Source organism: Buteo buteo, chromosome 13 (assembly GCF_964188355.1).
Source record: "Buteo buteo chromosome 13, bButBut1.hap1.1, whole genome shotgun sequence".
Classification (NCBI taxonomy): Eukaryota; Metazoa; Chordata; class Aves; order Accipitriformes; family Accipitridae; genus Buteo; species Buteo buteo.
In genome coordinates, this window is record NC_134183.1 from 35,990,749 (window position 1) to 36,012,457 (window position 21,709).

The window sequence follows — 21,709 nt, forward strand, 5'->3', positions numbered from 1 at the left end:
TCCAACTGTTTAACAACATTAGTGGTACAAAACACAGCAAAAGAACTGTTTAAGGACACAGAATGCTGGATCTAGAATGGATGTTTAACAAAGGAGAAGAGCAATGAGCTCTCCCCACTTCCCATTTTACGTGCTGGAAAGCAGAGAATTGATAATAAGATCTTCTACTCCTTCCAGGAGGACTAGTTATCACTGAAAATGCTGCCATACTCTCTGTGAGGAACAAACGCAGCAAGACGACTATCAGCTCTCTATTTCAACCCATCTTTTTTTCCAGTCCAACCCACCATGATGTCTAATAACAGCTAATTAATTTTAAATTCATATTAGAGAAAAATTTTCCGTTTTAGAGAGAGATCAGCATTTATCAGCTTCACAGTTTATGTGTGTTCATATCTAACTTGCACCACCCTTCACAACCTACTCATTAGCACTCCAAGGTATAAAACATATACAAGCATAACTATTAAATGGTTGTCCTTTAAAACAAAATAACTTACCTTAGCTTCTTCCTCTTGTGCTTTTTTCACAATTGCTTGTAGCTGCACTTCACGTTTAAATTCTGCATGGAGTAATTTTTCCTCCATCATTCTTCGTCTTTGATCTAATAATTCTTCTTTCCATTTCCGTACATCTTTCTCCTATATATAATGAGTAAATTCATTACTAGTACAGTAACTGAAAATAGGGCCTGAATTTTTCCACAAAATTTCCCAATATCTGAAGCTTTATTTAGAGTAATAAAACATTTTGATGCTCTACACAAAGCCTACATTAAGTTTAACCCAAAGTATACTGATTTGCTAGCTGCTTCAGTTTGGTGAGTTTTACCATTTATGTCAGATACATGCAACACATTTCTACTTTTATCGTGCGTTCCCTGAATCTGAGTCAGTATAGTATGTCAGCAACACTCTCATGGAAGATCATGATTTGAAATAATGCTTTCTGTAATATCTGTGATGTACGAGTCATCTGTGAAAACTATGTGAACTCAGACTCCGAGGAAAATCTCATTTCACCGCTAGTTTTAATCTCTAACATTTCTAGACTACGTGGGGAAAAAAAAAAATCTTTACTGAAAGGCAGCAGACTGGCTCCTTTCTATTACAGAAAGCTTACCCTCTCCATTAATTTTTGAAGCTTCAGAGTCTTTTCTTCACGTAACTTTTCTCTCAGCTGTTGAGCTTTCATTTGTTTCTCTTCATGTTTCTTTTTGGATTCTGCTATTGTTCTTTTAATAAAAAACAAAGCAGAGCAAAAGCAAGTGAGACAACATTAACTGACAGCATTGCAAACATTTCTATGTCATTTTCAGTAAGAGAAAACAAACAGACCACCGGAGAGCAATTAATTTCCCCTAAATGTAAATACTGTTCTTCTAGTCTTCAAATCTTTATTTAATGGACTATGTAGCATAAGCCTAGTTCATTATGAAAATAATATACTGATTTCTATAACACTTTCCACCCATGGACTTAAAGAAAGTAGATTTATGAACCATGCAGCCATGAGTTTGGTTGCTTGTTTTAACTGGCTAATCAAGACAGGTAACAACTCTAAAACCTTTTGCGCGATGGTGACGACAGTTTCTCATGCATGTGTATTCCATGTCCAGGTGGACGCGCAGGCTCTTCTTCCACTCTGTCTCCCCAAGAATTACTCTGGCGCCATGATTCACGAGCTGTACATAAAGAAAACAAAGTCTTAGATAATTTAAACACACTTTTCTGGGAGAAGTGCAATTAATGAGGTTTAGTCCCTCTTGCAAGTTCTCTCTCAAATGGGTTCTCTTGAACTTAGGTAAGGTGCAAACACAGACTGAAGCATGTCTAATCCCTGTGCATTTTCAGTGCTCAATGATTTTATTACGCTTTTATCCAAATGTTAAGATAAACTGCGTAACTAATTTTAAAATTCTAATAGAGACGGGAGAAGAGAGCTGAAGAACAAAGACACACAGAGATAGTTTGAACACACAAGTCCATCTTTCCTAAGGAAGTAACATAAAAAATAATATAACTTGGAATAATAATTAGATGTTAGGGGGATCTCCTGAAACCTTAACTAGCCATGAGTAAAACGGGCATTTTTCTAACTTTTACTGTCATTTCAACATAAGCACAGTAATATATGAATGTTTACCTTCATAATCTGCCAGAACATCATTCCAGTCCATAGACATACCGCAGAAAGATATGCTTCCGTTACCCATACTAGCCTGAAATTTAATATGATCCAGATGTAAAAACATAAACCTCAATTCGCAGGTGTACACACGTATTAAACAGTGCCAACTCAGCGATATTCAGCAATGTTTCCAAACTGAACTAGCCATCTCAAAGACAGATGCTGTCCCTGCTGTTTCTGACAGTAGAAATGGAGACTTCTGCTTCAACCTAGAGTAGCTCCTGTGTGGTAGCAATGAAAATAACAAGTCCCAGCTCTCCCAGTTTTGCACACAGAAATAGGCAGCAGGATAATGACTGCAACATCAGAGGACTTTGTGCCAGTCAGCAGCACTGTGCTGCTGAGTTTAGCTAAATATACCTTAGACAGTATGGTATTATTATTACATGACATTATTTACTTTATTTGCATGTAAACCAGATTACGTTAACACTAACAAATTCTATATTCATACTCTGCTGACATCAAAGACGGCTTTAAGTTGGGTACTTTAAATTTAACACTCACAGAGAAATCGCTATCATTGTCAGTCTCAATATTAATGTCATTGTTTTCCTCTGCTTCAATCTCTCTTGTTAATTGCTCTTCTTCTGCAATAGCACTTGCAATGGCTTCTTCATTTGCCTTTTCCAGACGATCTGCTAACTCTTCTTTCTTAGCAAGGACTTCTGCCATAGACTGTAGGAAACATGAAACCAGAAAAAAAACCAAAATCAGTAGCAGGCACAAAAAAGCGTTTCCATATAGTTAATATGAATTATACAATATTTTGTTCAACTTCTAATTACTTGTAATTCCTTTACTGCTATATTTTGCGAAGGTAGCTGAAATACAAACCCCACTAAAACTATTAGCAACTATTACTCATTTAATAGCTACATGAAATGCTTAGGAAATTAATTACCATTCACATTCATTCCAAAACGTATTACACGAATACTGTCATAAACAGCAACAAAGACAGTTCTCTAATTATTCTTCTAAATACCTAGTCTTAGGGACTATGCAATGCATATTCTGAAACGTTAATGGCATGCCCTGCTGTTATCTGCAGAAAAGGAATCATGTGCCAAAGTATTATTTAAAGATTAAAATGGATCTGCAGATGAACTGTATCTGTAAAATTTACCACAGTTAATACAATGGAATCTCAGGCTATACTTGTTTTTCAACATGAATGACAAAATAGTTAGGCAAGAATGTAAGCCTGAACATGCTGACTGATTTGTCTTTTCCTTCTCTAATGTCCAGTACTGCCTGGTTCATTTCCACTCCGGCTGCCAAACAATGTGCCACAATGCACAAATCTGTGTTCAAAGCAAACTAATCAGTAGTAAGATGCTCACAAGAGACACAAATCCCACCAAACTGTCAGCATCCTGAACTGTAAATAGCTGAGAATCTGAATCAACGTTAGTGGATGAGATGCTAGAAATCAGCTCTAAAAACAAACAAATCCTTGACTTGGAAATCTTTGTAAAAGATGTTAAAGGGAAAGCTATTTACAGGAAAACTTCTGCAAATCAGAATTTTAATCTAGTATCTGAAGAAAACGAAACAAACATAACCTGAAAGAATAACCTGGATTTTACGTAGCACTACTGCAATTCTCCACCCAGAGAATCCCAGTAAAGCAGACACACCTTGAAACCTGCAGAATTCTACAGACAAGAAATGACATTCTTTTCAGGAAGCCACATAAAAAGAGGATACTGACTTAACATTTATTGCTTAAGAATGGCATTCATCCAAATTGCTAGTTGTATAGGAAGACCCAAGAGAGCAGTTCAGCTAGTCTTAAAAGGCAGAGGTCTACATTTGTTTCTAACAGAATTTGGATATGCCATGTGTTTCCAGTTTGAATAATTAGCAAAACTGGAGTAAGAATTTAAAAAGAGTCTGACCTAAAATGATTGATAGTGGAAGGAAATGAAAAATTATGGCAAACATATATGTAAAAAAAGTAATGAGAGCACAGATCTCTCTATTCCAAATAATGCACTTCTATCTTTCTAGTTTAAGTTCAGGAACTTTACTGGAATTAAATCCTATCATGAAAAGTATCTGTGCAAGAAATTATTTTTCCTACAGTAAGTACCTTACAGACTTTGCTACAATTTCTACAGCAGGCTAACAATAAACACCGTGCAACACAACACAGAATGAGAAAATTAAGGCTTATATCTATTATTTACTCAGAATTCTTATAAGATTTCTTACCAATCTGGCAGCACTCACATTTGAAATATCTGAGGGATCCATTTCAGTTTCAGTCTTAGCTTTTTCTGTTTGATGCCTGTCTATAGTATCAGTGATCAGGGAGGAAGCTTCATTAATCTGCAGAGTTTCTGAAGTACAGTCAGTATTTTTAAGAACCGGAGGCAACTCAGAAACTGTTTTTAAGGAATCTTCTTGCATTGGTGTGCCAGTGCCCCCATCGTTTTCCGAGGCATGTGCTGTGAACTAACAAGAGGCATTTGCAAAATTAACAAAATGTAACATACTGATTTTTAAAGTCACTAGAGTCAAAAGGATTTTAGCAAAATACCTGGCAACCTTACAATGAGTGATGCAAATAACTCCACGTCTATTTCAGTTGCTCGTAACCTTGCAAAAGTTGGATCTTTCTACCAGAAATCTTCTATGTATGAGATGTGCCTAATGCTGAGTTTTTGGAAAACATGCAAAACCTGTCCACAGCATTGTAAAATATATGGTTCATCTCATGATTTTTAACTTGCCTATTTGTGCCAACATCTTAACGTGTTTCCATAAATGTAACTGAAATAGCCATTATTTTTAAATCCTTTTCCAATCTGGTTAGTGAATAAAACCTCTAGACCACACTACCTTTAGAAAATGCTCTAAAGAAAAAGTTGCAAGATTTAAGGTTAGAAAATGGTTCAAAATTGTACTGACCTGAGTCTTTTCAGTAAGAGGACCTTCAGACTGATGTAAAGGATCTTTTGGTACAAGCTCCGTGCTTTTGGATGCACCACTGTCAGTGAGCGAACTCCCGTGCTTATTCTCTGATGGCGGTGAAATGACATTTTCTTTGTCACTGTCACCTTTGGACTTTAGTGATTCTGCAGCTACAGGAGTTTTTGTTGCCAAAGCTGTGGATCGAGATCGAACAGGCCTTCCCCGCTGAACTGTTTCCCAGCCCTCTGCATCCTTTCGATCTACATAAAATATAAAACACTCCATCCTAAGAAAGGGAGACTTATAAATAGAAGTATTATAAACAACTATTTTATTACAGTATTACACAAGTTGTGTGATAAAAATGTTCTCTTTAAAAATCAATACCAAAAAAAATCAATGAAATATTCTTTAGCAAAGCTTTTTACTTCAAGTGTTGCTATCAGTTTCACAAACACTGAACAACTCTATTCACGGGACCAGCTCTGTTATTTCAAGAAGCTAAGCTACTCATACACAAAACCATGTGAAGAAAGGCAACATGTACTTAAGCTTTTCATGTCTATACTGCTATGTCATGAGATGGTAAAGCACAACAAAGCAACAACACCCTTGTTCTTCTTTCGAGCAACAGTAACATTGGAGGTCTTTCATGAAAGTGCAAATCTCTGCAAGCACAGATGTAACTGCACATCTTAGTTGTGGAAAGTATTGTCCAGAATGCGACTTACTATTCCAGAAATGTTTTCCTTACTTTTTCCGCTTGTTTCATAAAAATACACTAATCGGTGTCAGCTTTCGGAAAATTTCTTTTCCTGGATTCCAGGAAATAGCAAAATATTGCTATAGTGGGACTACAAATTGAAGGAGAAAATAGAAGAGTAGTTTTCTTCAATTTGCTTTGATGACTAAATAGCTGTTAAATACAACTTGCTGATCAACATTTCTGATATCTAATCTTGGTACATACCTGAAAAGCCTTCAAAGTTACATTTGTCTGCCTAAAGTATCAGGTCTTAAGTGTGATCACATTTCTAGAATATCAAGGTGAACACCCTTCTCCATATACAACATTTTTGTGGCCAGCAATTAATACCAGCACATAATTTCCCATACATCTTGAAATGACTGTGGTTCTTTTGAGACCTGATTGTACAACTCACAATTGTGAAAAGTAAGCTCACGCATGTCTAATTGCTGAACAGAAGTTCTTGCAAAAAACTCAAGAACTATGCACCATATTTTCCAATATACTTTTGGCATAAGCTATTTTTAGGATCTTTCACATGAAAGGAAGAGAAGGGTGTGGGAGATTATTTTTACCTGGAGGAGCAGAGAATCAAAAAAACAACACTAAATTGCCTGATTTACAGAGGGAAAAAAATCTAGAATAGAACAGAACTTATATATTAAAATTCACTCTCTGGGTATTTCCAAAGCTTTTACTAACAAAGATGGTCCTGTAGCTCAGGCATAAAGATCAGAGCTCAAACATTAATGTTTAACATAAATATGAATAAATATGAGTCTACTTGGTTGTCAAAAAATGTCATTCGAAACACCCAAGGGTGGTGAGAAAATTGAATGATTTGTATATTATGATGAATTGCACATTACCAACTTTAAGACTGGCTTAAAACTTGCATTTCTAGAGGTCTGATTTTTAAAAGCAAAATATGAAGTGGCTTAAAAAATATAAGTTAAAAGCGTTAGGCTCTCTAAAAATACCACCTGCTTTCAGTAGGAACACATGATGGTTAGGTTACAAGAAGTGAACCATCTTTATGGACTGCCAGGAACATCTATATGCAACACACCCATAGGGAGATGAGAGAACAAAATATTTTTTCTTCCTTTCAGAATACGTATGTTTATTTTAAAGCAATTTACAGTACATAAAAAGGACATGTCTTAACATTAGTTTTCATGGTCAAAAAATCCTGGAGTCTTTTTAAGTTTCCCTCCAGGGCACACGTTTCTGGCAACTGTAAAACAAGTACAGAAATTCTGGTACCAACACTTTCACTAGAAGTGCTATACTGCAAAGCACTGCAGTGGCACAGTCACAGGAGTGTCAATAAAAATGAAGATTATTTTAGGTAAAAGATAAAACCGTTGTACCTACTGGACTTAACTACCTTTCGGTAGATTTGAACTGATGTTCAACATCATCAGTAACCAATAAACTGGAAATTAACCTAAACCAGAAGTAATGGCACTTTCATAGTTTGCTTCACTTGGCAACTAGCACTTCACAAATATTAAGTGCTTATTTAACTACTGGGTTCTTTTAACATCTCAGGATAAAACACAGCAGCCTAGACCAATGGCTGGTGTGAATCATGAGTTACCAGTGAAGTTAACAAGACTGTACTGAAATTTATCTTAGCTGAGCAGCTCATGCCAGAGCTGTTTTTACATAACTGTATCATTGTTCACAAACCTTAACAATACTGATAATATGACAGATGCAAAAGATAGTTCAATTTGATATTTTACTGTTGAAACTGTTTTACTCTAGAAAATTTGCTGTATATTTTAAAGTAAACAAAATTCCAAAACTCTGTGTGAATGACTACAGTTGATCTCTTCAGATTACTGACGGTAACCAGAGACAGCATACCTCTGCAAAAAGCCTTTCTATATTCATTCCCCCTATGTGCACTTGCACATGCTTTGGTATGCACCACTGATTAGAGAGGGGAATGACAATCAAAAATATATGGATTATATTTTTTTGCTTTACCACAGACTTTCCATTTGACCCCTGTAAGTGACTTTGGCTTTATTTTCATTTCTTCATCTTTACATGGAAAAAAATATTATTACCCACAGGAGCAAGTGATCGAAACACACTACTACTCTCTCAGAGACAATCTTATCTCCAACAATACTCCAGGGAATAGGGTTTTAATTCTGCAAGAATCACAAACAGATTTACTGCAGAAAGCTCCAGGAACACAGCCTGTATAGAATATGGCCCTGCATTACGCGGGACTACAAGGACTGCTTAGGCACCCTGTATATCACACCTGCTCCTACCTCACTGACTTTTGTAATTGGTAGGACACAAAGATTTTGCTGTATATAGCTTATAATAAAATTTGGCCAAGAAATTTCCCTGGCAAGTAATATGCAGACAACAAAGAAACTGTTCAGAAGACTGCTGAAATCAACCAAAAAACTGCCATTGCTTTAATGCAGCAGACTTTTGGATTACGATTCCTTTTGCTTGTCACTTATGAAACAAGATCGTTGCAAGATTTCACTTCTACTTGTTCTGAAAAACTGAAGTCAGCTCTTACATAAGGCATCTTTTCTACATTAAAAAAGATCAGGAGACACCCTTTAATAGTATCTACTACCTAAAGATAATTTTACTAACATCTAGATAATAAGTTATATTAATCTTATCTATATCTTAATAATATTTTTACTAATGCCTTCTAATATCTTCTACTGATAATCTTTACTAATATCTACTGAAGTTAATTCTACAAAAAAAAAATTCTTGCCTGCCTTCCCTAGTTGATTCCTTGTTTCATGGCATATTTCTCAGTACTCTAAAACAGACAGAATTAATCAGAATAAAATTATTCAGAGCATAGCAAAGCCATAATCACAGTTACTACAGTAAGAATTAATCTTCTAGTAAAAGCCATACATGTTCAATTTTTAATTTGTATTTGTTCACAGTCATAATTACTACTCAAGACTCATCCCATTATTTTAACAGCACATAAATACTTGTGTTTGAATGAATATTGTTTGGTGAATTCTTCAAATACAAAAGAGTTTTTAACGCAAGCATACATTTAAGACTGTTGAAATGTCTGGAATCAGTTTAACAGTTTTATGCCATCTGACAACTAACTGTGCACAAGAAGTTACTTTTTCATTTTAATTCACTTACAAGTTTAGTATTCAGTCATTTCCAGGCATGTTTTTAACAAAATGTTTGCAAAGCTAATGTATTTATTGACATTAGATCACATAGTTCCTAATCTAAAGCAAAGTTAATACTCAGTAGGGCATCACCCTTCCTCCCTTCCTTCACTTTTTTCCTTAAGTCTGAAATTCTTTTCATATAGCCCAGTAGCCATCTCCACATGCTAAGTATCATATGCTGGGTTTGATTACTCCCAGAGTTTTGTCAATGAATAATTCATTTGACTACCTTGATCATTCTCTAGTTTCATTTGAACTTCCCTGTCCCTGCTTGCTCTTGTATTACATGGAAGTGACAAGCCATCTGTTACCTTGAGGCCCTCATAGCCACCAGGGCCTTATCCTTTCAAAGTTACTCCATCTGAAAGAACTGGCCAAGCAGTCTTACTGGCAACATCAATAAACTAAGGAGTTCTACCTCAGGAGATGCATGCTCCTTCTTAAAAATTTACTTGCAAGTAACAGACTACCAAAGCCTACCTGACCTTCCCCACTCATTACTAAACTTCAGCCCCATTTTTTTTTTTAAATCTAAAGTAGTATTACTGCATTTAAAAGGCACTTTGGAAAACCATGACTACTTGAGAATCTGGAAGCAAATATGGAAATATAAACACAGCCGAAACACAGTTAAAGGGCAGAAGACATGAAAACCAGAACAATAAAATAAGAACAAAACCACCAGAGAAAACGTAGTGGTGCAAGGAGTGGTAAATTTACAAACCATAACAAGAGATGGTGGGTTAACAGGCAAGACTTCATTTAGAGATGTTGTCATGGCCACTTAAAAATACGGGGGGGGGGGAGGGGGGGGGGGGCAAAAAAAAAAGCTTAAGAAAGAATGAATGTAAAATTTTCAACAGAAATTATGCATAATAATTTGACAACCCAGTCAGGAATAAATAGTCCTTTGCTGTCTGTGATGACGTTCCTGCAATTTGTTCTCAATATGCAGAAGTTATGCATGCTTCCACAAGATCAGGTGCCAGCATGTCTGAGCCCAAATCAGGACAGTTACTTTAGAAGACTGTATGTCCTGCAAAGCCTGAAGCCTTAGCTACATTACATCTATTCAGAACTATGGACATGAGCATGGAAAGATAACAATAATAAGTAATAAAACTAGATTTCAAGTGTGGCAACCGCAAAAACATTCAGTATTTCTGAAAAGTTTACATGTTATTGATTGCCCTTTCTCCTAAGTTATGTACAAACAATAAGCAATTATTCTAATTCTAAGCACCTATTTCCAGTCTTAATACACACTCTAAACTTGTATAACCTTACCAGGAGGACCTGGGAATTAATTTCATGCTAGGCTACTGTACTACTGTTACTAAACCAATCTTTTCTCCTGCCATAAACCAGTCAGACAATAAGACTGGACCATGTTTCATATTGTAGAAAACACTCAAGCATGAAAGACAAAATTATTATTTTTTTTAAATTCATTAACTGAAGTTAACACTAAGATTAATGAGGGAAACAAGGTAAGATGATTTAACCTCATTTAATTACACATCCAGAAAAAAAATAATTTAAAGAAATATCTGGAAAAATAATGCATTTTCTCTCTCCCTAAGGACTGACTTAGTTAAATTTGGAAATTCCATCAACCATGAAACAGATACAGTATCATACCACTCTTCCACTTCACAAAACCATTGTGAGACCTAATGATAATGCTGTTGGAAATCACTGGAGAAAAAGTGTTTTAGGGAAATCTTGCCACTCTAAGACCCAGCTGGGATTTAGGGTGGGCAAGAAAGCATTACAGCGTGGCAGGAGGAATCCTCCCTCCCACAAGGCCTGAATGTATCTAACAGCTATGAGTGTGTTAGCTGGTGAACAGGCAGAGCAGATGATACACAAGCCTCCTATCTGCTTCAATAATGCATGCAAAGAGCCTTTGTGGCTCCCTTTGCGTAAACTTCACAGATTCTCTTGTGCTTCAGTGAGGTTAATTTGATTTTACCAAAGTGATTCTAGCCTCCATGCAAAGGATAACATGCTCCTAAAGAGAATTTGATTTGTTAAAAACATTACAATGCATCCATGAGAAAATCATCGAAATTCTCCAAAGCCGAATGTCGGAGATAATGGATTCTTAAGAATAAACAAAGCCTCTAGAAGGAATGACTGTTATTTCTTAAAATGAAATGTTTCAAGTCTGAATTGTATAGTACACTTCATTTTGAAAATTACTGAACACTTACAGGCCAGTACTACAGGACCTAAGTGGTTCTGCTCTTTTTGGAACTTATCAGCTGCAGTTAATGGCCAATAAAACACAGCACAACACTGACTCCTCACTCAGCCCTTTAAATGCCTAAAACTAACATAGGGATAAGGTCTTTTGTTCTCCTTTTAGCCTCTTAAAAATATGTTATCCTTATGGAAGTGCAGATCAGTTTTATTTCCCGTGAGCTAATAAAATTCTCCATATGCACAAGAATCCCCAATAAAGGTATTTTAACAACAGCTTAGAGTCTGTCACTTTAATATGAGCAATAATCAACACAAAAAGGTTTGATTGTGAATAGCTTCAACTACTGGCAAAAATTAAAGGTGGAATTACACCTTCAGTTACAGTGTTGAAAACTCAGCCAAACTGCTACTGTTCTCTAACCAGCTCACTGCAACTATATACAGCAAGATATTCCCTCATGCAAACAGCATCAATCAATTCCCATTCAACGAACCATTTTTAGAGCATGGTTTTGATTGTTCTTTTCTAAGCGTAAGAATCCGCATGCTACTGAACTCATTTATGTTAAAGTGCAAGACACTTGGACAAGGTATTTTGTTCCACAACATACCACAAGTCTCCAAACCACTACACGTGACTTCTACTACTACTAGGTTGAACGTACAACTATCTTAAATTAATACAATTAATACATGCTCTTCCACTAATTTTTCTTTAAAAAAAATAAATTATTAACATTTCTTTTTAATTTCTTTCAGAATATCCATTTCTACATCTTGCCTGCTTATTTTGCAGAAAGTCATCTGGGACCACACATGAAAAAAATAAATGGGAAAAATGCATTTCTGAAGACAATCTCAGGGTTCCAGTGTGTGCGAAGAAACTAATTTTATAGACCAAATGGTGAAGTTTTTTATGTCTACAACTAAACAAATCTCTTTCTAAAACAAAAGACCCCACATCAAGCATTCTTTAAGGACAATCTTTAGAGAAACAATTCATAAGTGAATGTGGTTAACTCTTGTCTTCAAAGAAAAAAACAACCCATCAATTGTTACTTCAGCGCAGTTCTACTAACATCGTCTCCCTGGGCACATAAAACCATCTTGAGCTCTTTTTTACAGATTCCTGGACATGTATTATTCTTTATATTGTTAAACCATTCCAAACTGCAGTCAGTTAGATTGTCAGTTTGTGACCAAAGACCTTTATTTCTTGGGCTGTTGTGCACTGGTATTTTAACATATCAAATTCTAGTTAGTGGAAATACAGTGGAATATTACCTACACATGAAAACACAACTTTCTCTCAAACTTAACTATTCCAATGTAGAGCTGCATTAATCTTTTATCTCAATACTTAATTTAAACATTGTATTTTGCAAAATTAGACTTAATTTTGGTTTGAAAATAGGTCATCACACTCTGAACTAACTTGATACCACAGAGTTTGTGAAAATAACTTAAGCCACTTAAAGAGACTTGCCATTTTTCCGCGATGACTTCTGTGCTGGAGGTGGCAGACAGGTTTGTGCTGTTGCTAGCTCAGGATTGGCAGCTTTAGTTCCATGATTGGCTTTCACCTTATCAGCCCAACTTACACCAGAAGGAGCCAGGCGTGTTGCAGAAATTGTCACTGCAGGGTTCCTAAATGAAAGTCATAGCTTTTTTTTAGTGTCTAATCAAATAACAGAATGGTTCATTAGAAAACTTTATCAGCCCACTCTCTCCTTAATCTTGGTGTTCAATGATTCAGACTGAGAGCTAGCTTCAGAAACTGTAACCTACTATAAAACAAGAAAAGCTTATTGTAGTAACTCTTCATAGAGCCTGTGTCCTTTTCTCTTTACACAGTTTTAAAAAATGAAATTTATAGTTCTTCAACGTTAAAGCCTCAGTAGATTTCTCATCAGCAAAATCCCTATAAATTTACCTCATGAAAAAAGTAAATCTAACCACAGAAAGAAGGATACAGCAATAAATCAGCAAGTGGGGTGGTTTGGGTTTTTTTTGTTTCTATTGGGTAACTACCTTGATAGCCTATTACATATTCCCAGTCACAGAAAAGTCAGAAGAAGATAGAAAAGAGCGCTGCACATGGAGAAAAAATTCCAAATCAGATTCCTTATATTTAGTAGTCAACGAAACTAAATGAACAGTAAGCTACATTCTCAGGTTAAAGTTTTCTCATGTCTAATGAAGAAACCTGCAACACTAGTGATGCACAAACAGTCCCCACGGGGAACATTCTCCGATACCAAATTTTAATATCATAGAAATAAAACATATGGTGAGTATTTACAGCCAAATATAACAGCTCTTCTATTGCATCTTCCCGGGTCCAGGCTAATTTCATCAATGAACTGTACAGAATGGGTTGCAACCATTACTAATACAAGGAGTCTAACAAAGCATATGGGCAGGAAGTCCAAGAAAGGGCAGGTTTAATTGTAAATGTAGATCACACAAATCCATAACATACTGTTCCAAGGTTAAGTAAATAAAGGTATAGCTCTATTTTCTATTACCTACTCAGCAAAAATAAACTGGAAACATGGAAGGCCATTCTGTTAACTTTCAGAAAGTCTAAATAACGCTGACCACCCAAACTTTGAATTTCTGGATGGACAGAACTGCAGTGGTTTTTTAATTATTTTGTTTTGCTTTTTGTAAGAAGTTGCTATTTTCTGCACAATGCTTACAGTAAAAACCTATATATTTTTAAGTGAATGCAAGGAAATTTTTTTAAATTGGAAAATGGCAACATTCAAGAAGCACATGTTCAAGAAGCGTCCAATTCTCTTCTGTAGCAAGAGTCATTTTCTCTGCAATCGTACAACTGATTTCTTTTCCAAACTTTACAACACTGATTAAAACAGTCCAACAAATTCAGCTGCCTCATTAGCTAAAGCAAATCAAGGATAAAGAAATGGAGATCTTGCAAGCTTCAAATAAAAGTATAGAAAACCCCATATAGCTAGACTGTTCACTTATTTTAAGCCCACTGAGATGTCAATTTGTCATTATTTCCTATTTTTATCAAGTCACTCATCAAAAAAAACCCTATCATGAATAATTCCATAAATTATAAAAACGTGGCTGGCTGGTTGGTTTGTTTTTAATAATCCCCACTGATCCTACAGGGATGCAATACCATTTCCTATGAGGAAGCCAGGAAAAAAGGCCAAGCCCTGTACCCTGTCTCTGATAGTTCCATACAGCCAAGCAAAGACACTATTGGAACCATGCAGTACAGAATGACTTTTCCTTTGGCATACTCTCCAGGTTGCAGCAATTTACACTGAAAAGTTGTTGTAATTTATTAAACACATCTTTGTGTTTAAGTAACTGAAGATGGACTTTAGTCTTCGTGATACTAATTTCTAAAGTCATTTAATGCTTTTGGCATCCAAAGCATCGCATAATAACAAATTCTACATACTAAAGTCTTGAAAAATACTTCTATCGTTTTAGGCTTGGTGTTTGATCATTTTAATTAGTACTTCCAATTCCTCTTCATGAAAAATAATGAACAAAATTTTCCTACTCATCTTCTTTGTAAGGGATTTTATTTGTCATACCCTTTTTGTTATATCTTCTCCAAATTCTCCTCTTTTTGCATCAGTACTGGTGGATATTTCTGATTGTTCCTGTTTCCGGTTTCTGTACTTTTCCTCCTTTTTCTATACTGCTTTTGGGAAGAGTTGAAGATGACCACAGAAACAAGTCATTCACTATGAATTTCTACAGTGGTACACCACCACCTTCTCTTCTGTCCTCTATTCCATTCTGAATAATTTCTAGCATTCTATCAAAAATTTCCATAGTACACCAAGTATGTCTAAACCCTTATTTTCTATCCTATTTTCTCAAACACACACAAAATATTGTAGTTGTCTGGTGTTGCCTTGCTTTGAGATGCACAAGCAGACTAAGACAGAAGAAAAAGTTTGCAAGACTGAAGCACAGGAAACTCATCTTGTTATTAGTTGCTTTAACACACACAGCTGCTAATGACCTCCCTGTGATGGTGAATAAAACAGCTCTAGCAACAATAGCAACATGTAATTACATATAAAAAAAAGCTTAGCTGAAAGACATTGTTACACTGAGCTGTTGTTTGTGTTCTAATAAAAATAAAAAAGCATTGATTACCACCAGATTCAAATTTTTCACTTGACTGCTTGTGCATATCTTCTCCCCATCATGATGCATTTAAGCAGACACCACTCAGGTGTTGTCAGGTAGGTAACAATACATACATCTACAAAGAGACTAGCACCACTGGACCGATTTTTCCACCAAATGCACTTTGTAGTATTTTTGTAGAAATATTTGCTATTCAAAATTTAAGAAAGTTCAACACTTGGAGGTACTGACCAAATATTCTAATATTACATCTCTGCTGAGGACACTGTAATCACTTATGAAACAGTACAGTATGAGCTCTAGATCCCAACAAACCTAATGAACTACCAAAGACGCCCTGAGAAAGATTTAAATTGGACACATACATGCTCTCCAGAACTGAAAACAGTGCCAGACAGTGCTGCTCTAAACTGGCATTTATGCACATTTTTGTTGAACTGCTTTCAAACAGCCATTTTCATTTTAACAAGTAAAAGATGCCTTATTGTAATATATAATATGCTCTATATTTAAACTAGTATCAGTTTTTCTTTTCATCAAAATCACAAACTCACTTTAAATTCACTCTTTTTGACCTATTTTTTTTATTTTTTTTTATACTTTTTGACCTACACTTTTGCACACTCAGCTGGCCATTCCCATTGCATACACTGGCAATTTTAAAATGCTTATTACAGACATTTTGACCTTTGTTTTGTAGTGGGAAGAGAGTACTAAATAGATAACATGAAATACACTAACTGTATTTTATCTTCAGGTTTTCAGAATGACCAGTAATTAAATATATAACAAAGCAAGTAAAAAACTAAGTCCTTGATAGGATTTTCTTTTACAGACCATGTGCTTTTCTTTCATGAATGCAAATAATTGCATATATGACTTAATAAACAGCAAAACAATATATTGATTACTATAGAAAAATAGCATATTCAGGAACTCTACTTCAAACGAATCCTTATTTTAGCTTTAATAAACTTATGATCTGGTTTCATACCCAAAATTTAAACTTCTTCGAGCATTTGATGTCACACTAATTCTATCTGTTGATGGACTTGGCATCACATGGCGTCCTGGAGACATTTTCTTTACTTCCCAGGCTAATGAAGTAGGTCTGCAAATGCAGGAAAGAAAAGTTTAAAAATAAAATTCGCAATAACTATTCCCCTATCATCTTAAAGGAAAAACAGCACCAACAAATGCTATGAAGTATTAATGAATACTGCTGAATTTAATCATACATCTTAGCAAATGTTTCTACAACTCCAAACTGTATTAGCCAGACCCATATAAAAAATAATGCATACTCTCAGGACTACAATGCTTATTTTAACTGTCAGTGTGGCACCAAACATCAAACCAACCAGTTAAAAAGAAAGGATCAAGGGTAGGACTGGAAATATCCTCTAGTTCTAATGACAATGAAAATGCACATAAAAGGCCACAATTTAAGGTACCCTACGTTCTCCTATGCTGTGTAACAGAACATTCAATACAGTTTAAATGGTGCTTTGGTTAATATAAGTGTCAAGTATTTCCAGTACATAGAAAACTTTAGAAGCAACCAAATATATCACCATCCCCTCCCTTTATCATACTACTGACATATCAAACTTTGTTAGCAATAACATTTGCCGATAAATGTGTACTTGCAAAGATAATTGAACAGGTTGATTTAAGTTAACTGCCACCAACACAAAATGTTCTCATCCAAACAGATGTAGTTTGACATGGAAGCCAGGTTAGCAGTTTCATTATGCATCTCACTGAAGCTGACGCTATCTTCTTTTTTATTTTTAACTCTTGCTCCTGAAGCTATCAGATTACATGAAAATTACAACTGGCAGTTAAAAACAAAACTAAACTTGTAGAACCCAGTGCTGGTGAAGACAGATTCAGAAAAGCACTTACATAAATTATTTTTTAACTGGTTCCAGTACTACTAGGAGGATTAATAAACTATAAACAACTAAAAAAACCACTGTGTCATGTTTGGTCTATTTTTTGTCTCTACCCAGGCAGATGAGTGATTGAACTCACTACCTAACAAAGGAAAATGGAAGAACTAGAGTGTATCGCTCCACACATACTATGGCTCTGCCATCTTGTACAGACACAAATGATACCAGCAAAACCTTACTTCTCATTTACCTCTCAAAGCTAAAAAACTTAGGCACCAAGGCACAAATTCAACGCTAGGCACAAACTGTAATGATGTAATCAGTTTTACCTTTCTGATACTATACTTCCAAACTCTTTACCATTTCTGGCACAGCTCCTCACTGGTAACATTACCAGGGAGGATAAAATCCCCTCTATATCCTCACACCAATTCTGTCCCCAGAAGGAAAATTTCTTTCCTGATGCCCCAAAGCAAATATTAAAATTGGTTCTATTTGCTGAATCTCTGCTACAAAATGAAGTTTAGTATGAGACAGTATTTGGATGTAGATTAAAAATATATCTAAATCTAATTACCTGCTTTGAGCATCAGCTTTTTCTAGCTTCTCCTGTAGCTGTATCCAGTCAATCAATGCTTTGAAGTCCCTTACATAGTTATCAAGCATCATCAGGACTTCCTGAAAAGCAACCATTACATCAACCATTTAAAAAACAATCCCCCACCCCACTAAAGGAACTGAAAAGAAAATAGGGATTTACTAATCTGTAGGTCTCTTATAAAAAACACCAAGAAAAACCCTGAAAGGAAAAAAGCCCAGGTAGTTAAGATTTTTATGTGAACAAACTTTGATACATTTATCCTATCAAAAAACGTGCACATTTCTTAAGATCTCTGCGAGAACCAACGTCTATAGACAAAATAGCAAAATTTGGCAAGAAAATAATTCCTAACATACATAAGTATCACTGTTCAGGATTTTCTGGTCAGAATTGTTATCTTTTAAAATATGCTGGACATACTTCATCAAATAAGCAAAGCTGTCTGTAAAACCTGATAGACCTGTGGGAGACTAAAAATGTCACGATTAATCTGTTTGTGAAGTAAAAATACATAAAGTTACACAAAGGCAACTGCATCAGATGGAGGGAATTCCTTCTGGAGAATCCTGGGATCCCTGCTTTAGAAAAAAATAGTTCTTATGCTTCTGAAGTTCAGCAAACTGTAACCTGTTCCTACGGACTTTCAAGTGTGCAGAACTTTCAAATGACGTCTTCTTGTATGCGTCCAGATTAATGACATTCTATTGTCACCCGAGATTATCAGCACTATTGTACTAATAAAGCAGCTTTTAATCAAAAAGACTATCATGGTGATAGTTTTTTGAGAGGCAAAAAGAGAAAGACCACAGCATTACACTTGGTTTATAAAATCATCATGTTTGACATAAACTTACTGAGAAATAAACAAGATAATCTGCAAGATGCAAAGTTTACATTCTCTTCTCTGATTAGGACACCTTAACAAGTGAAAAAAACTCACTAATTGCACATTCTTGTCTATGTAGTGATTACATGTCCAGACTTTACAACTCCAATAGCCAGATTATACTTCTTCACCATTACAAACCAATTAATTTTTTATCATTTTAAAAATTATTTTTTAACTATATGGAGTTACTGAAGAATTTATGTATTTTTACATGAATTAATCACTGAAAGCTGTAGTCATGAACATATGGTATGGCTTGAATGATTTACAAATTATCATAAAATAACACAGCTTGGAGGGATCTTAAGAGCAATCTAGTCCATCCCATAATTCCTGGGTAGGATTAAACATACACTGTCAGAATTATGTGAGCGTGCTGGAGTTTCATTCAAAATACTGCAAAATCTTGACTAAGTAGTTAGAAACTTGTAAATTATGTGTTGGTCTCTAACAAATAAAATTAACTGTTATGAAAAGTCATATAAAATTAACTTGACTTCATACTGTATCATGAAGAAATGAATAGATAAAATGCCAGTGGCTGAACAGTAGGGAACTAGAAGACTTCTTTCTGACAAAAATATCCTTAACTTTCAGAAATTATTGACTGTATGTACTCATTTCCAGTTAGGTCAAATGTACAAGTGTAGTAACTATACTAAAGTCACTTTACATACAGAAAGAGTAAAAAATTAAAAAAGGTAAGTTGGGATCCTGCAGTCTTTACTCAAACTGCCATTTTTTCAGAGCAAAGCAGAGCAAAAGACCACATGATTAAACTCTTAGCTTTGTTCCCTGAGCAAACTATAGTTATCTACTGTCACTGGTAGAGAAAGGAGCAATACTTTACCATGCAGGAAGCTAGGAAATCACTTACATTCCATATATAAACTCAAAAATCATTTACTGAATGTGACAAAAAACACAGACCACCACAGCCAACAGGCATACGGCACCTTCTCAGCAGAGCTAATTATCACGCAACAAAGCACATTAATGCGTTTCTGAAGGAGATAATTCGAGATCACATCAATCAGAAGTAGAAGCTTTCGTAACTACCCTTTCAAAGCCAAGAAAAATTTATACTGTACTCTATGATGACAACATGCTGAAAATAATACAAATCCATAAATGAAGGTAGAATTCTATAAAAACTTCTATCAGCTTCACATGCAGAGTTTAAAATATAGACATCATTTTATGGTACAATGAAAAACACTAATAACAAAGTGTTGCTGTTTTGTAAATTCTTTACTACGTCAAAGTCATTTCTGCTACTATTAAGAGAAATTTTCTGGTCAAAGCAAATAATTACTTAGAAATATTTTGGGAAGAATTACAAATGAAAATGTCTTGGTCCTTAAGTGTATAACTACAAATTTTAACTGTAAAATTTTTAACACTGAAAACAGTAAAAACACTCTACTACAGTACAGGTAACTAATGCACATTTTTGTAACATCATGTCCCACTCATCCTTACTTTTAGTTGTCCTTATAATAGAAAAAGGACCTTTAATGTATGCAAAACAGTTTTTCATATAAAGTTATATGGATGAGTATTCATTTTGTTTAACACAAATGCAAGTCTGAAATTCAGCTTTAGTTTTCACATAAGTATCCTTTTTAACTAGTACGTATGACAGATATAGAGCATATGCTGGTTGTTACAACGGAAAAGTCACAAGAAAGTCAAACACAAGGGAAATCAAACAGAATACCACTGCTGATGTAAAAGTTGGTCTTTGTTTTGAAATACTCCACAAAAAAGCTAACAAAAATTTTTCTTACAAGGCAGTTGGTTTAGAGCACCAGAATAATTCTTAAGTAAAGTCTGCTACAAGAAATGAGCAAATCGTGTATTTTAGCCAGTTCTTTTTTCAGTTTCACTAATAAAATTTCAGCTTTCTAATTCAATTCATGTCCATTTAGGTTAGCCCATACTAAGTTGTGCTGACTGTTACTAACAATAAGAGCACAGAAAGCAAAATTAAATTCTGGATCATTTACTTTTCAAGTCTGCCACTAAGATACTCCTCACCAAAAAAAATGAATACAACTGAGTATGAGTTGTATTTCTGAAGTTACTTGGCACAGGAAAAAAAATACAATAAATGGCTTAACCTATTTTAAGGAATGTTTAGCTACACATTATCAGAAATGATCAGAGCAGAACCATGCAGCTGTAACCCGAGTCATGTTTTACGAACAAGGGAATACAAACAAGACAAGCAGCTGGAGCGGCCCCATATTCACTGATGCACATCTTTCTCCCTAAAGCTATGAGGGCCATTTTGTCAAGCAGGATGAAGCAGAACAAAAGTGGCTCTGAAAGCGCCGTTACAGGCATCCAGATAACTACATATAGATGTACAGCTAAAATTACCAATTAGTTTACCAATTGGCTGCAACGGATTCGATTGGTTTATAATTAATTCTAGTTACTGGCGCATACAGCAGGACGGTTGGCGCCATCCCTTTGTCCTACTGACACACAATACTGGCGTGCAGGGCTCTGGGGTCTTGGACATCAATACAGCTCTCTAGCTCACCTACGGTACCGAGTGTAGCAGATATACCCTGTGGTGCTGAAGCAGTGGAAACTTGTACCACTTGAGAAGGTGCTGACAAAAAGGAACCTTTATGGGGTAGACTACGGCTGCACTAGAGTCAAAACAATTTTAAATCCCATTATTTTTCAAAGTCATATCCATACCATACGATTTTTAAAGAGCCAGTTCAAACTAAAAAAGAAAGTAATACTGTTAAAAAACAACACTTAAAGGAAAATCAGTGACATAAAACTAAAAACACTCACAATACGACTCCTGTTTCTTTCTCCCCTTTGTTCAATTCTCTAATCAATAGTCCTGCATGTCAAAAAGCTCTTTTTGTGCTTTTCCTT

General features: G+C 35.3%; 1 protein-coding gene across 8 annotated transcripts in view; it reads right to left on the bottom strand.

The window, feature by feature from the left end:
• Positions 1-21,709, bottom strand: part of SCAPER (S-phase cyclin A associated protein in the ER) — a 171,727-nt gene that overhangs the window by 122,766 nt on the left and 27,252 nt on the right. For all 8 annotated transcript variants that reach the window (XM_075045590.1, XM_075045592.1, XM_075045595.1 and 5 more), the window contains 10 exons: positions 17,893-17,993; positions 16,412-16,528; positions 12,755-12,915; positions 5,110-5,372; positions 4,429-4,653; positions 2,698-2,868; positions 2,146-2,221; positions 1,567-1,684; positions 1,123-1,234; positions 501-641 (listed from right to left, as the gene is read on the bottom strand). In XM_075045590.1, the coding sequence (XP_074901691.1) occupies positions 501-641; positions 1,123-1,234; positions 1,567-1,684; positions 2,146-2,221; positions 2,698-2,868; positions 4,429-4,653; positions 5,110-5,372; positions 12,755-12,915; positions 16,412-16,528; positions 17,893-17,993 (1,485 nt within the window). The remainder of the gene's footprint in view (positions 1-500; positions 642-1,122; positions 1,235-1,566; positions 1,685-2,145; positions 2,222-2,697; positions 2,869-4,428; positions 4,654-5,109; positions 5,373-12,754; positions 12,916-16,411; positions 16,529-17,892; positions 17,994-21,709) is intronic.